Source organism: Lissotriton vulgaris, chromosome 8 (genome assembly GCF_964263255.1).
Source record: "Lissotriton vulgaris chromosome 8, aLisVul1.2, whole genome shotgun sequence".
Classification (NCBI taxonomy): domain Eukaryota; kingdom Metazoa; phylum Chordata; class Amphibia; order Caudata; family Salamandridae; genus Lissotriton; species Lissotriton vulgaris.
This window is the reverse complement of record NC_141696.1, coordinates 859511039-859527794: the sequence shown is the minus strand read 5'-3', so window position 1 is coordinate 859527794 and position 16756 is coordinate 859511039. Positions and strand designations below refer to the sequence as shown.

Sequence of the window (16756 nt, the reverse complement as noted above, 5' to 3'; positions counted from 1 at the left end):
TGGCGCGGCCGGTGTGTTCCTGTGCCCATGGATACAGAGTAACTTTTGCATGTGTCATCCCCAGAGCACAGGTAGAGATTCTGTGACAATCGCAAGACGTTCCTGGCTCTGACAACAAACAGAAGGTCTCATTTCTGTCGACGGCTTGAACACACAGGATCTATCAGATTTTGAGGGCCGAGGGACTCCTTCTGAATCATGATTGTGGGGCTCGGGGGTATACTTTAGACCCAGCAATGTTTTTTTTTAGAGCCGATTTTTTTTTTTTTTTAACAAACTGGTTATTTCTGAACTGACTGAAGGTCACAAACAACTATTGTAGAGTATTTTGGCGGGAGCGGATGCCTTCACCAGGTGTTGAGGACTTTGAGGGCAGTGGTCCTCATAAATCTCCATACTTAATCGTAGGTATGGTACACTCGTTTTAACAACCACTTGTGAATATGTTTTCTGCCTCATCTAATGGCATGTTGTAACCTAGTTACATAGAAAAAATAGTCGTAGGTGATACTGTAGATGCAATATGTTTGTATGTCGATATTTTAGGTGTGATAAAGGGACCCTGCACCAAAGTTTTTTAAAGGGTTATACATTATTAGATTAACATGTATAGTTGAACTAAATTGTAAATGATGGGTGTTGCATGTGCAGTAAATGCTAAACGTCAAAGTTCATGTGCTCAGGAATGCCTTCGGTAAGAATTAGAAAAATGCAGTCTGGCGGCTTGTTAGTTTGTTAGAAGAATTGAATAGCATGCCTCATTTCCATAAATGCCATACCTCAGAGCTTTCAATTACAGCGAGGAGCATTTGGAGCGAGTAATCACAAATGTAACTTCATCTTTTTCAGAGAGCCTGGGATACCTGTATGGCTGAGCTGGGAGGATCCTCGTGACAGGCCGCACGGACTTGTAGCCCAGGCAATGCCCTACCTCGCTCATACTGCCAACCTCCAGCTGGCTGGGTTTGCGTTCTCCGTTGCGGGCTGGATCCTCTCCTCCATCGTGACTGGGCTTGTGCAGTGGCGAGTATGGCATGTCACCAACACCACCGTCATCACCTCTGGTACGGCCTGGATCGGCATATGGCGAACTTGCTTCTTCAGCAAAGTCAAAGTGTCTTCTGACCTGAAGACCATGTACTGTCAGGAATTCAACGCCCAGCAGAACTTTGTCCCCAGGGAGATATTTGTGGCCCAGGGACTTATGGCGGTGGCCGTTATTCTGGGACTGTTGGCCAAGATGTCCACCGTCTACGCCCTGAAAAACGTGTATCAAGGAACTCCTCATGAGACACTGATCCTCCATTGGTTTAGAGCTGGGGGGATCTTGAACCTGGGAGCTGGCCTGTGTGTCTTGATCTCTGTGGCATGGAACTTCCACTCAGTGGCACAGAACACTAGCATCTCCTTTCCCGCAACATTCTACATGCCGTCTAGTCCAGAGTCGCAGGAGGTTGGGGCGGCCATTCCCATTGGGATTGTATCGGCTATCCTACTGATCTTAAGTGGTTCCTTCCTGCTTAGCTACAAGCTGCCCAACCCAGTAGACCATAAGGTGCACCCGGTCTCTCAAGACGATGTGGCTTCATCCGATGGTTGGAGTATAAGCACGAGGCGGACTAGTCGCACCCGAAGCTTTCATTCTGTGCAGACCACAGGAGATCAGACCCTTCAATGCAACGGCATTACCAACACCGCGTATGAACAAGATTACCTCTAGAAAAGACAGTTCCTGGTTGAACACTTTTGCACTCAGGTCATTGACTAACAAACACTCAGTGCCAAAAATCATTGTGCAGGTAGAAACCTTTGTGTTGTTTGTTTACATGTGTGTGTGTGCCAAGAGTTGGCTTCTAAAAACAATTTGTGGTGGTATGACAAAACACTAAAGTGTATGCTTTTAAAGAAATGTATTTAAGGGTTTTCCTCGAAACGAGTTTCAAACAATACTGCTATTGTAACTTTAAGTTCTCTTTGGAGCTTATAAAATGTCGTAGGTGCTCTGTGGATAGAGAAACAAGACACTGGCTGCATGGGCGGCCCAAAATGGCTGGATCGCGGGTACTTTTCCATGTGTGAATGAGTCCGCCTTTTACCCTGGTTGAAATGAGGTCCATATGGAGCATAATGTTTACCAAGCAATTGTTGATTGATCGTGTACAGCACACAGCACTTTTCCACACATCAGAGACGCGTATTTTCTCAAATAGTTAGAACGGGCTCATAAGTGCCCCTATCAAAGTTCGAAATCTACAGCTTTGTACTGAAAGAACACTTTGTATTTTACTAACTTTTCAGTGAAATAATCGTTGATAATTTATCTGGGGAGCTTTTAATTGGTCTTGTCTCTTCATGTACACAAACACGCGTATCTGCAACAGAAATGGACTTCGAGCAGGCAAATAAAAATTAATAAACATAATGGCAACGTGATTTCGGCATTTGAAGACTTTTATAAGCATATCTACAATGTTGGTGGTTGTGTGTGTAAAAGGTATTTTCCTTTGAGGACGCCTGATTTCTCCTGCGTGAGCTGGTTTGAGGTGATTGAAAAGAACGAGGTGAGGAGAACGCAACAGGCAATGTCAAGTAAGTACATTTTTTAATTACAAGGGACTTTTTGGTTGGAAAACGTAATTTACCAGCAATTAAACTAAATTTGTAATCGCTTTACTTGGGGCTTTTAATCCGAATACAGATGCTAACAATACAGGAAGGTGTCACACATTTTATTTAAAAATGTTAAAAAGTTTCCCCATCATTCCGAAACGAGTATGCTTTAACATTTTAGGAGCGTTTAACCATAGTATATTCGATTAATATCACTACAATGAGAGCTATTTATTAAAAGTGAGTTTTTAAACATGAACTTCGAAGCATTCCTGCCCCGTTCATCTCTCCCCAGCCCCAGTGTATATCCAGAACTCACGTATTTGAAGGTGCTCTCATATATGTAATGAAGAAGAGGAAAGCTTGGGATCTGACCAGGATCACAGTGTTTGCTCTAGTGGGGAAGATGGGATTGAGGCCAGGTTTTCTTCTTTCACATTGTACAGTTCAGCTACTAGATGGGGGTTTCTTTCTCTCTGTAGGTGTCAAAATGTAATACTTGGTCTTTAATTCTTGGTGCATGAGGTTAGAGCGTTGCGGCTTTTGTTTGGCAGAAACCACCTGAAAGCTGCGCTTATTTTGGGCTTGAGAGCCCAATAGGACCTCGAGCCGAGTCAGAGCCAGGCATCTCATTTGAGTCCCCAGTGGCTCATCCACCTCTAGGTTCACTTTAAAATAGCACAAGTGTCTGCAGCCCTTTCTGTAATACAAAAGTGCCCCAAGGACACAGTGAGAGGGTGCACATCACCAGGGCACTCACTGTAATGCCGCCCGTGATCTGTTTAATTTTGTGAGATAGGTCTACCATGTGAGGCATGATTCTGTGCACTTTTTGTATCACAACTGACAGACATATTTTTTAGAAGAACTAAGTGTGGCATGCATGTTATGTGTAGTCCATACTGTCCTTCGCAAAAAAATTAAATCATTCATTAGGGTGAAAAATATTCCTAAACCTTTGCCACTGCATAAACCTTTTAGTCTGCCAAATGGGCCTGGCTCTCATAAGAGGTGTCTGGATCTGAAGGGGAAGGCCTCCCCACTGGAAGAAATTGTAAAATGCCCCCAAGTAGGGCATTTTGCAGCAAAATTCCCTATATCACCTTTACAGATATTTTTGTTATTTTTTTTTCTTTCCATATCTTTTGTCATTTCCACCCACAGTGTTCTCAAACACTCATGGGAGGTGTCGTTTTATGTATTTAAAAAGAGTGAAAAAACGTGAACAATATAAAAACTTTTGGTAAAAACCCTCATTATACAATGACCATTATAAAGTTATTTATGTGTCATATACATATAGATTTTTGCTAAAAAAAAAACAATCATTAACTATAAGTCATACTTGACTATATTTAAGGTGCAAGCTGGGATTAGTTGTTTTCCAATGTGTTTCTGTTGATTAAATGTCACATTGGTTGTACGATCTTTTTGATAAAGTGAATTTCACCAAAATTTATTTTACTTGTATCCAGAAATTATGCCCACTAGTGGGCCTATACTATAACCGCATGTTCATTCATTGGGACCCTTAAATTGACAATATTCTCAATCATAGATTGTATGTTAAAACCTTTTTTTTTAAATTCCAGTCACCTTGATGGTTGATCTCAATTACATTAATTATAGACTTCCTATTGATTTTTCTGTCAAGACATGTGTGCCCTCTAGTGGGCTTACATTCAACAAGATACCTAATCCTTGCACTTCTCAATATCTATTATATATAATATACAATTGAAGAAATTGAACTAAATAGGGGAACAGATCTAGAACGAAAGCTATGACAAAGGGAATTTTGTCACATACTTAATCTAAGAACATTAGTACCTTATGGTCGGAATCAGGATGAGGAATTATATATTCATTTATAGGTGGCATGGACAATAATCATAATTTCTTCGACTATAAACAGTTTTTTACACTTTTTCACAGCATGGTAATAATGGTTTTATTGGGTATTTTTTTAGGATTTAGTAGATGTTGCCTGATTTGCACTGAGATTAAGCACTTTATTTGATTGGAAACCCCACTGGGTTTTATAAAAATACAGATTAATCCAACTCCCGTACCTATACCCACAGATGGGGCAACAAACGAGTAATGACCTTCTCCGATACCACCGACTCGGAAGGAGAATTACAAGAAGAATATGATTCTACCTTTGGCCAAAGTTATAATCCCAATCCCCAAAATAGACAGGGATCCTTTAAGAGGAGTTTGCCACAGAACCGTTTTTTACGCAACCGCCGGGGCAACTTTCGCCCCAGATCCCGGACCCCCAGTAGAATTACCATCAGGGTCCGGGACAGCGCCCCAGATGTACATTCAAACGCGACACCAACAATACTGGAAAACGTAAAGGTTATACCAGTAGTTAACCTATCCAACCAAGACATTGATGTCAGATCTGTGTGTCTCCTATCGAGAGGTCTATCATTTGTACCTTCTGCCAATTTCAATACATTTGAATTCATCAGAGATCTTCAACTATTCTTCAGGAAAATAAGACTAAAAAAATGTTTCCTTGACAGACCAAAGTTTAAGAGGGAGCGAATCGATCTGGTTTGAAGCCTGGGACGACTCCTGGTGGCCTCCCGCCCTGGGCACCGCACCCAAACCGACAGACCACGCATGCAACCGGGGCTTCATCCTGGACTCCTCCCTCTCCATGACCAGGCAAGTCAACAACGTCTCCTCGGCGTGCTTCAACATCCTACGCATGCTACGGAAGATCTTCTGGTGGATCCCCACCGAGACCAGGAAGACCGTCACCCAGGCCCTCGTCACCAGCCGACTGGACTACGGCAACGCCCTCTACGCCGGTACCACCGCCAAGCTCCAGAAGAGACTCCAGCGGATCCAGAACGCCTCAGCCAGACTCATCCTCGACATCCCACGAACCAGCCACATCTCCGGACATCTGAGAGACCTTCACTGGCTCCCCGTCAACAAAAGAATCACCTTCCGCCTCCTCACCCACGCACACAAAGCCCTACACGACCAAGGCCCGAGCTACCTCAACAGCCGAGTCAACTTCTACGCTCCCAAACGCCACCTCCGATCAGCCAACCACGCCCTCGCCGCCGTCCCCCGCATCCGAAGAGCGACTACAGGAGGAAGGTCCTTCTCCTACCTGGCCGCCAAGACCTGGAACTCCCTCCCGACCGACCTGCGCCTGACCCAAGACCACCTCTCCTTCAGGAAGAAGCTGAAGACCTGGCTGTTCGAGCAGTAGCGGCACCCCCTCCCACCCCCCCAACACCCCCCCCCTGCGCCTTGAGACCCTACGGGTATGTAGCGCGCTTTATAAGTGTCACTGATTGATTGATTGATTAATTCGTCCGCTTGTATTCCCACCCTGGATACCGTAGGACCCGAGGTTGGCATTTTCGAAAAAGCAGTCGCCATGAAGGTGGACAAACTAATTAAATATGTCCCTGTGCCACCCTCCAACCTCCCAAGGCATGAAGAGAACACGCTGAGAAAATTAAAGGAAGACAAACTCCTCACGATTAAACCCTGTGATAAGGGTGGGGGTATTGTTATTTTTGACACTCCTACATATATTGAGAAGATGAATGCACTCCTATCATCCCCTGAACATTACAAGAAAATTGTTAGGAATCCTGAAGCTGCCTTGAAACGCAGGGTCCTTACTTTAGTTGAGCGGGCGGTTGATATGGGTTACATATGTGAGGAGGAGGCGGAATTTTTAACCCCATAGTTTACAAGGATGCCTATCATCTATGGGGTTCCGAAAACACACAAAAACAGTTCCAATCCGCCCCTAAGACCCATTGTCTCCACCATAGGCTCGGCCACGGAGCCATTATCTAAATATGTTGATCAATTTCTGAAGCCACTTGTCAGCGACCAGGAATCTTACGCCAGAGATACCGGTCATTTTATCGGAAAAATTGAAGGTACTTCCTATTTGGCCGACAGGGAACTCCTAGTCACCTTAGACCTCGAATCATTATATTCTAACATCCCCCAAAGAGAAGCTTTGAATGTGATTGAAGAAATCCTATCCACTAAACCGGATATAAGCAACGCGCCCTTTATTTTACAATGCCTGGAATTGGTGTTATATGAGAACTACTTTGAATTCAATAATGCCTTCTTCCAACAGATCTGTGGAGTCAGCATGGGGGCTAGTTTTGCCCCAAGTATAGCCTGTCTATACATGGGGCACTTTGAAAATATTCACATCTACCATGAGGTTGCCCCCTTCCATGAAAATGTACGATCTTGGTCATGATTCATCAATTACATTTTCTTTATATGGAAGGGGGACCATGACTCTCTGAATGAATTTATCATGTGGCTTAATGCTGCTGACGCAAATCTAAAATTCACTGTCCATGCCAGCAATGTCCGAATTGAGTTTTTGGACATCTGGATTGAACATCCTGAGAAGGAATTAACTGTATCCTTATACACCAAGCCCACCGCAAGGAATACCCTGCTGCAATATGGCAGCTTCCACCCTCGCTGCCAACGGGACAGCATTCCCTTTAGTCAGTTTGTTGTAGGGGAAAAGATAGAACGTCCACTAAAGGCTTATAAAAGAGATAAAGTATATTTATTCATGAGCTACAGAAATCAGTTGGTGTCCCTCTCCAGGCTAGCAGGCAACTGCCTCACCAAGCACAGAGAAAGAACACATCTGCAATGAAGGATCTAAAAGGATGGCAGATGTTAAAGGAACAGTGCAAATAATATGAAATAAAAGTAAAACAAGATACAACATATCCTCTTTCCTTCACTTGTTGTGAAAAGAGAAATATTTAAAGAAAACAAAGTAAAGTACACAAGTAAGGATCATCACAATAGTAATCTTGTAAGTAAGAAGGCGGTTTCCTATCTCTTCTTGCCAAACTCCTTCCTTCTGAACTGACATCAACCACATCCTTTCCCCTTACAATCACTTAATTCTCATTCTCAATAACGTTCTTCTTGTAAAGAGCCATCCTCCTTAGATTCCAATTCTCTCCATTACTCAAAGTTACATAACTATCATGGACAGATTTCACTTTGAATGGCCCTCTAAACTTTGTCAAACCACCACTAATCCGTCCAGGTTTCACCTTGACCCAATCATTCGCCCTTATTTTACGTGAGTCCTGATGCACCACTTCCACAGCCTGTTTCTCACCACGAGGATTCCCCAGTCCAATACACTCTTTCATCCATGCTGAAATTAACTTTGTACCAGCAGAGCATCCTCTCATAACAGTAAACGGAATCATTCCAGACAAATAATTTTCCGTCGGGCGATATGCCCAACCAATTCATCTACCATGCATTTCACTCCACCACCAGTAGTAAGAGCCATTTGTATTGCACCCTTCACCATGCGGTTCGCCCTCTCAACCATTCCGTTGCCATGTGGGTTGTACAAGGATGTCCTATTATGAACAATGCCACAAGCACTCAAGAATTTTGCCATTTCATCTGAAGTTAACTGAGTCCCATTATCAGTTATCAATTTCATGGGAAACCCTTCTTCTCTAAAAATCTCCGTCAACAAGTGGATGGTCGCTTTAGTGGTTATCTCCTTACAAAACTTAACAATTAACAATCTAGAGTAGACATCAATCAACACCAGAGCAAACCTCAAATCCATGTTCAAACAATTGAATGGACCAATAAAATCCATGCACACCGAGTGCCAGGGAGCATGTGGATGCTCAATAGTGCCTTGAGTTGACTGACTGCCTAGTTTTAACCTCTTCTCACTCTCAAAACAATCTGAACACCTCTCCACCCAATCAGACACATGTTGATCCATGGTTGGCCACCAAAAATACTCCCTTAACCTTTTTTTGGTAAGGGAGTGTCCTAAATGGCCTTCGTGCGCCAATTTGAATAAAGTAAATCTCAAATCCATCGGCGATATGAACTTGTCACCCTTCATTATTTATTATATTCTCCTCCCTATCCAAAATAGACAATTCATCTAATACTTTTAGAAATGGTCTAACGGCACTCTCAAGAGTACGTTCACGTCTTATGCCCTTCACAATCAACTCTTTCACTTTACGCAACACGCCATCCCTTGCCATGCTCTCATTCCATTTCTCCTTCCAACATCACCCAAACAAAATTCCACAATATCTTCCACAGGCGCAACTGAACCTTCCCTCAAAGATGACTGTACACCAGACCGATCAACCTCCTCCCATGGTAACGGAAGTCTCGACAATCCGTCCGCCTGAATATTCTTCCAACCAGGAATATAATCTACTCTGTACAAGTACTCCTGTAACCTCGCTGCCAATCTTGCCAATATCGCAGAACCTTTCCCTGCTCCTCCCGGCGACAATATCCTCACCAACGGCTTGTGATCTGTTTGCAATCTAAAATGAAACCCCCACAGATACATCCTGAAGTATTCACAACCCCACGCAGCAGCAAGGGCCTCTCTCTCTATTATAGAGTAGTTTCTCTCCGAAGCAGTAAGTGACCTTGACGCAAACGCTACCGTCTTCACTCGAGAAGAGTGAATTTGTGCAAGCACAGCACCCAAGCCAACATCACTCGCATCAACAGTCAAAACCGGCTCCAGTTTGGTATCAAAAGGTGTTAAAATACCTGCATCACAGATCTCTTTTTTAATTCCATCAAACGCTCTCTCCTGCTCTTCACCCCATCTAAACTTACAACCCTTCCTGAGCAACTCTCTTATTTTCTCTGTTTTGTCCGCAAAATTACGAACAAATTTCGCATAGTATTCTATAAGGCCTAAGAATGACCTTAACTGGTCTCTATCAACCGGTGCAGGCGCTTTCCGTATTGACTCCAACAAGTCACGCTTGGGTCTCACTCCTTCCGCCAACAAGGTATATCCCAAATATTGCACCTCTTCCACTGCAAACTTGCACTTATCCTTCCTCAAAGTTAATCCTGCAGACTTCATCTTGACCAACACCTCCTTCAAGATAACATCATGCTCTTCCTTCGTTTTATCAAATAACAATACGTCATCTTGAAAATGAACCACGTTCCTTACACCATTCAAAACCGATCCCATCATCCGCTGGAACACTCCCGCTGCCGAGGCCAAGCCAAACGGCATCCTCGTGAACTGAAAAATTCCCTCTGATGTAATAAACGCCGTAAGAGGCTTAGACTCATCATGCAGTTTTTATCTGATGATAGGCACTACGTAGGTCCAATTTCGTGAAAAATCTTCCCCCTTTTAATAACAATACCAACTCATTAATATTTGGTAGGGGAAAACTGTCCACAATTATATTGCGATTCAGTGTGCGCAAGTCAACACAGAATCTGTACTTGCCATCAGATTTGGTCGTGATCACGACTGGCGAAATCCAGCTTGAGGTTTCAATCTGCTCAATAACCCCCTGTTCCAACATCTCACCTAACATCTTCTTCACTTCACTCCTAGCCACTATAGGTACCTTCCTAACTTTATGTTGCAATGGAACAGCATCAGGTCTTAGCATGATCTTGTGTGCATAACCCTTCAACTCTCCAAACTCTTCCTTGACAAATTCAGACATACCATCAACAATCGATTCAGTAGGTACCTCCTCTACTACCATAACTTGATCTTTCGCTCTTGGGTTTAACACAATGTGTAAGTCGTATTGATGTCCCCAACCTAATATTGCTGGACCAGATTGAGCAATATATACCTTACCCCTTACTAACCTACCCTTAAATGAGATATTTGCATACATGAATCCAATGATGTCAATCTTTTCACCTTAAAACCCACTTGGATTGATATCCTTCGGTTCCAAGTTAACCGTAGGCCATTTTATACCAAACAAGCAAACAGGAATGATGGTCCAGAATGACCCAGAATCCACCATCAACTCAACCTGCTCTCCATCAATCACAAACATAGCTTTAGGTCTCACTCTCCTCCTGGGATTCATCTCTGAGTCCTCATCACTCACACACAAAATCTTATTAACTCCTTCTACTCCAACAATCATATCGGCATGTACTGGTTCTTGTTGAACCACAGCAACTTTTCCTCTGCCCACGGACTTGCACATCCTTGAAAAGTGTCCTCGCTTTCCACATTTCATACAATCTTTATCCAACGCAAAACATTTCTTATATTCCGCAGTATGGTAGGTACTGCCGCACCTTGAACACATTTTCTCCCTATTCCTGTAGGAATCATTGCTGCTGTAAGCATTATTAAACCTTTTCCCCATATTCTTCTCGCTCTTCTCATAGGATTTTTTACCACTTACAGCTCCCACTTCAACAACGTCAACACACGACACACTCTCCTTCATACTATCTTTACGTTCCATCTCTTTCATACATGCACCAGACTCTTCCACAACTTTTGCAATATCAATTGCATTCTGCAGAGAAGGGTTCTTCGCTGCCCACAGTTTTTCTTGCATCTTCTTATTCTTGCACTGGACAATAAGTTGGTCCCTTATCATTTCGTCTCTGATGTTGCCAAAGTTACATTTTAACGATAATTCCCTTAGGCGAGTAAAAAACTGATCAACACTCTCGTCTTGCCGCTGAGGTTGTGTGTAAAACTTGTGTCTCGCCATGACAATATTCACTTCCTTTGAATATCGTTTCTTTAACCGTGCTTTCGCCTCCAAATACACATTAGTTATAACTCTTCCTTCAGCATTAGTGCCAGGAGACAAAAATTTTAAAGCATGCTGGCCCTCTTTCCCCAAAGTACTCAATAACAATGCTCTCTCCTTGTTGCACTAAAGTCTTTGCCATCAATTGCCTCAATGTAATTTTCAAAAACCTCAATCCATTCCTCCCATTCCATAGGGGGATCACCACTTCGCTGCAAGAACAGTGGTGGCATTACCACATTGTTGCTCGCCATTTTATTTCTAACTGTGTTACTTCCTTTCCTTGTACTAACACACATTTCTTCACTATGTCTTCTTTCACAGTCGAAATGTTGCTGCATAAACCAACGCTTTGCAGGTAAATAGTCTTTTGCCTCGCTTTAAAAATAACATTTTAAAACATTACCGTTTTTCTTATAATATATCCACACGATATATGCACAGTAAGTCCTCCGTGTTTCTTTTCTCTCTCACAGAGTATTCAGCCAGTTTCTCGTTCACCGTGCGGTGTTACTTAGCAACCTTTGTTTCAAAATGGCTGCCAAAACGTAGGACGTAAACTCGTCAGTGCGCACAAACGTGACGGGATGAGTCATATCACACTGCGCTCTCTGCTTCACACGGCGTCAAGAGAATAACAATGGCAGTGTTCTGAAAGGAAGAAGAGCCTCGCGGTAAGCGTATTACAGCTTTCAAATGTCGCACAGTGGCCAAGCTTCCTTAACGATTTTAAAAATCGCACACGTTTGTTTAGTAAAGACTCATTCTCTCATCACTTGTCTCACTGTGGCTGATCATCTTAAGGATTTTAAAAGTGACGGATTTTCGTTTAGTTAAGGGCTCATTCTTTCTCAACTTTCAAATGTGGCACTGCGGCTGATAATCTTAACAATTTTAAAAGTCACTTACATGTGTTCAATTAGTGGGTCATTCACACCCAATCTCACAACAGTTTTTTACTCACTCCAACATGTTGAGGCTTTCAGCAACATTTTCCGCTTTCCATTAATGTTCTGAAGTAAATTAGAAACTTTCTCAATCTGCAAATCATCTTACAGTTGTCCTCATAAAATATTTCACCGTTGTCTGTGAGTGAATATGTAATCTTCTAGATCAATTACTCCTTCAAAACAATTAAAATTTTAAATCACGCGTGGTCCTCTTCACCAGCCAATTACAATTCCTTTTTCTGTGCTTTCTTCTTTCTTTAAACTCCTACTAGCCAAAAATCGCCAAATGTTGTAGGGGAAAAGATACAACATCCACTAAAGGCTTATAAAAGAGATAAAGTATATTTATTCATGAGCTACAGAGATCAGCTGGTGTCCCTCTCCAGGCTAGCAAGCAACTGCCTCACCAAGCATGGAGAAAGAACACATCTGCAATGAAGGATCTAAAAGGAATTCAGATGTTAAAGGGACAGTGCAAAGAATATGAAATAAAAGTAAAACAAGATACAACACAGTTCCTCCTGATTCGGAGGAACTGTTCGGACATCAAAGACTTCCTTATTCAAGCCGACATCTTAAAAGAAAAATTGGCTTATCGAGGCTACCCTGCGAAATTAATCAAAGACTCATTTAAATGGGCCAGATATTTCAATTGGGAGTCGATGTTTTCACCTAAGGAGAAGGAACCCCAGGACAAATTGGTGTGCATCACCCGTCACTCAAACCTGGACCACAAACTGAGACAGACAATTAATTCCTGATGGCATCTCTTGAATTTGGGAGACAGCCGACTGTCTCTACCTAACCTATTTTTGCCTTCCGAAGAAACAAGAATTTGAAAAACTACCTGGTTCAAGGCAAATTACCGGAAAGGCCCCCTGATCTACAAACTGCCATTGACAACTTGAGCCCTATATACGGCAATCACCGATGCGGCAAATGTCAGGCTTGCCCTAACGCGCTTACCGGTGATACTATCACTACAACTGAGCGCACTATCTTGGTGGCACAGAATAGGAATATATGTGATACTATGCCCCTGAAATACACCTTATGTGGACGAAACTGGACGTGAGTGCCGCCTAAGGATAGGAGAACACAAATCTAACATTCGCAATGGGAAAACCTCTGCCCCCATTGTTTCACATTGGCAGGTGGCGAACCATACTGAAAAAGATCTAAAATGGTTTATTCTGGAAAAAATCCAGGTGTCCACGGGAACTGACCCCACATTGATGCGCAAAAAAAGGGAAGTTTTCTGGATCTTTTACTTGAAGGGGACTGAATGAAGAATGCCCATGGGCCAATGCCATCCTGTAACCCTGAACCCTTGAGTTATATCGATGGTTCGGGCTATGGTCCTTGAGCCTTCCTTGACTTGATGTAATTTGTATGTTAACTCAACGCATTTCGGATGAGACTATTCATCTTCACCCTATGTCATCTGTACCGTAATTGACTTCATGCTGGCTTATACCTCCTGTATGAAAATATCCACATGTGAGCACATAGTGACTCCCAGTTACCAGGGACCGTCTAGTTCTAAAACTGAATTTCAGATGCTGCGTTGTCTCTATGACGTGCTGAATGCGATTATACCGTGTGACTGGCAAAGGTTTTTTCTGATTCCCCTTCCGTTTGTTACTTTAACATCTTTCCCCCTTTAATTAGTCTAGTGGCATTCAACAGGTTTGCAATTCTAGATGTGTGGCCGAATGTAATTCTTCGACCACTCTCTTTATGAATGTCCGCCGGCTGCCTTGTCCCGGGTGTACCTAGGATCTATCCCATTTCTATTTCCAATGCTGGTCTTAGGAACTCTCCTCTAGACGCTCTGGTCCGCCCCTAGTTCCTCCTGATTGGTGATGCTTCCACTCATACGGCCATTTAAATGCGTGTTTAGAATATCTCTTTCACCTGATGGTCCTGGTGAGATTATCCTCCTATGCGCCGCACCCACAAAGAACGAGAGGTATTCATTTTAACTAAACCAGGTAAGCTGACTCCCTGGCCGTCGATTCCTGACGCAGCTCTTCAAGGCAACGTATTCTGTGTCACCTATCACCAGGGTGTACCCAGACTCTCCCCTGTCCGATAATAATTTGATTATCGTCTCGTGCCTTTACAGGTGGTGGCCCAAAAACCTCGGCGACTCCAGCCTGCCGGCAGCGTGCACACATGAACGCCAACTCTTATGCTACTGGGTGACGCCGCTGTGCCGAAGACACTATGATCCCTGTCGGACTGTTTTTAAAAATAGGTACGATTAGCATTGATTTCTTTGACATCCCCTCTAGGTTTACGTGGGGGAGGGGGCGCCAAACTACGTGCCGCCATTCTTTCTATCTATTGGCTATGCTGGTATGGATTCTTACGTTCTCTATATATTTTACTTGTCCTAAATAGAATCCTATTACTGAAGAGACCCAATTCAGATTACCGCCGAAGCGGCACCCTCTTGAAGAAAACAACTGTGCTATACTGAGGCAGATGTTCTCCCGGATTGACCCAGTATTTCAACCGATCTCCTTGTGAATTACAAATTGGTGAGTTTTATAACAACTCGCCAACATTCTTGATTAAGCTCATCCTTTTTGAGCAACTATTAATAGCCTTAATTACTGTGAGGACGGGGTTTATCCAATTGGACGGTCTAGAATACTGCAGCTGGTTGGTCCTAATATATGTTTGAGTCTGCCTTTTGAAATTGAGTGACGAAGGGCATTGTTCCTTTGGGAACTGACATGCCCAATAGGTTCTTTTTTTCCTCAAGATTTGTGTATGTTCTTTGCCATTTTAGTCATTGTAGGTCCTTGTATATAGATGAAATTGAGGCATGGTATCATAATCATGTTGGTCTCTTGTCTCCAATTCACTTTTGGTGGAATTGTGTGTTTCTCTCATTCGTTGGTTATATTTTTATATATATATATATATATATATATATATATATATATATATATATATATATATATATATATATATATATATATATATATATATATATATATATATATATATATATATATATATATATTTATATTTTTTGGTCTTCAATATGTGACCCATTATGAATTGTTATTGGCACAGTGATTGGTGAATGTATGAATTGGCTCTCCCTCACACCACGATGATGAGCCCGATTCGCTATAGGAAATGAATGTGCACATTTGTTCTGGAAGCCCGTCTATGTTTGAACTGTTCTTACCAGGCCTTTCATTGCAGTTTAGTATTATGTTATCTTGATGATTTATATGTAAATGATGTGTCAAGACACAGAGCTTCCCATAAAATCTCAGGTCCGCATGATGTGAAAATGATAATGATTGCTATATCCAACAATGTAGTTTTGTTAGAAACTGAAATTCATATTTCCAATTGATTTATATGTATATACTTTTTATTCACAGATGTTTTGTCCCCCTTTCCATATAACATCATCACCCTGACGAAGGTGTGGTCCCCTACTGGGCCGGGCACCGAAACGCGCATTGGCGTTACCTTTGTGTACAACAGGATTGTTCTGTCCATCTTCAGTCCTAATTGCGTTCCTGCCCCCAACTTTTGCTCTATTTGATGATTTGTTTGTCATCTTGTCATTATTCCATCAGATGGCGTCAATGTAATATTGTGATTACTTGTAGAGTTGTGAATGAGAGATTAGTTGTATGGGTATGATTGGAGAGTGTGTATTTATGAATGTGTGACTGAACGGTTTGTGTGGGATTGTATATTTAGATAAACTTGGTTGTGTGTTTTATCCTATGGCCATATAATGAAATGATTGTTATTTTTGTAGCATCTCAGCACTTAATCGTGAACTCTAAAAGAATAAAAATGAAAAAATGAATAAAAGTAATTGTTTAAACATCATTGGTTCAGTTCCCTGACTTGTACATGGGTGGTTCCGTTGTCCTGGTTAATATATAGGGCCCTATATAGGGCCTCTATAAAATAGTTTGGCAGGGCTCTCCTCTGTTCTCTTTGAAAACCCAAGGTATATAACATCTAGGAAATAATTGAAACAATCTTGCTTCGATATTGAGAGGCGCCTCTAAGCGCACTGCTGGTGGGGTGATTAGGTCCCTTTGTGTCCTGAGGACCTCAGGACTAAAGTGGACTTTATCCCCCAAGCAGCACTGCACCAGGGGGTGTGTTTGCAGAGTGGTGGAGAAAGGGGGTGTGGCCTCTGACCACCTCTCGGCAATCCAGCTGTGTGGGGCTTGCTAGAGGTAACAGGAGGGCTAGTTGGTCCCCATGGACCTGCTAGGGGACTTCATCCCCAAACCAAAAGAGCGCCAAGAGGCACGTTTGCAAAGTGGTGGAGAAAGGGGGCGTGGCCTGCGACAACCTCTCTGCAATCCCACTGTGTGGGGCTTACTGGAGGTAAAATGTAGACTAGTTGACCCCCAGCAGCAAAAAGAACTTAATCTCCCAGCCAAGAGCGCGCCAGGAGACGCGTTTGTAGACTGGTGGAGAAAGGGGAAGTGGCTTGGTATTCAAACTCAGCAATCCTGCTGTGTGGTACTTACTGGAGGTAACAGGAGGGGTAGATGGCCCAGAAGGACATCCTTGGGGCCAACTACCTGTTTGTTA

General features: G+C 42.7%; 1 protein-coding gene across 1 annotated transcript; it reads left to right on the top strand.

Annotated features, from left to right (window-relative positions):
• The first annotated feature begins 817 nt into the window (after window positions 1-817).
• On the top strand, window positions 818-15973 carry CLDN34 (claudin 34). The gene is made up of 2 exons (XM_086933397.1): window positions 818-2589; window positions 15571-15973. Exon 1 carries the CDS (start codon window positions 923-925, stop codon window positions 1718-1720), a length of 798 nt encoding a protein of 265 aa, XP_086789523.1. The 5' UTR covers window positions 818-922; the 3' UTR covers window positions 1721-2589; window positions 15571-15973.
• Window positions 15974-16756: the final 783 nt, after the last annotated feature.

What these genes read in the sequence shown, in the direction of transcription:
- CLDN34 (XM_086933397.1), top strand. Translation starts at nt 923, where the DNA reads ATGCCCTACCTCGCTCATACTGCCAACCTCCAGCTGGCTGGGTTTGCG.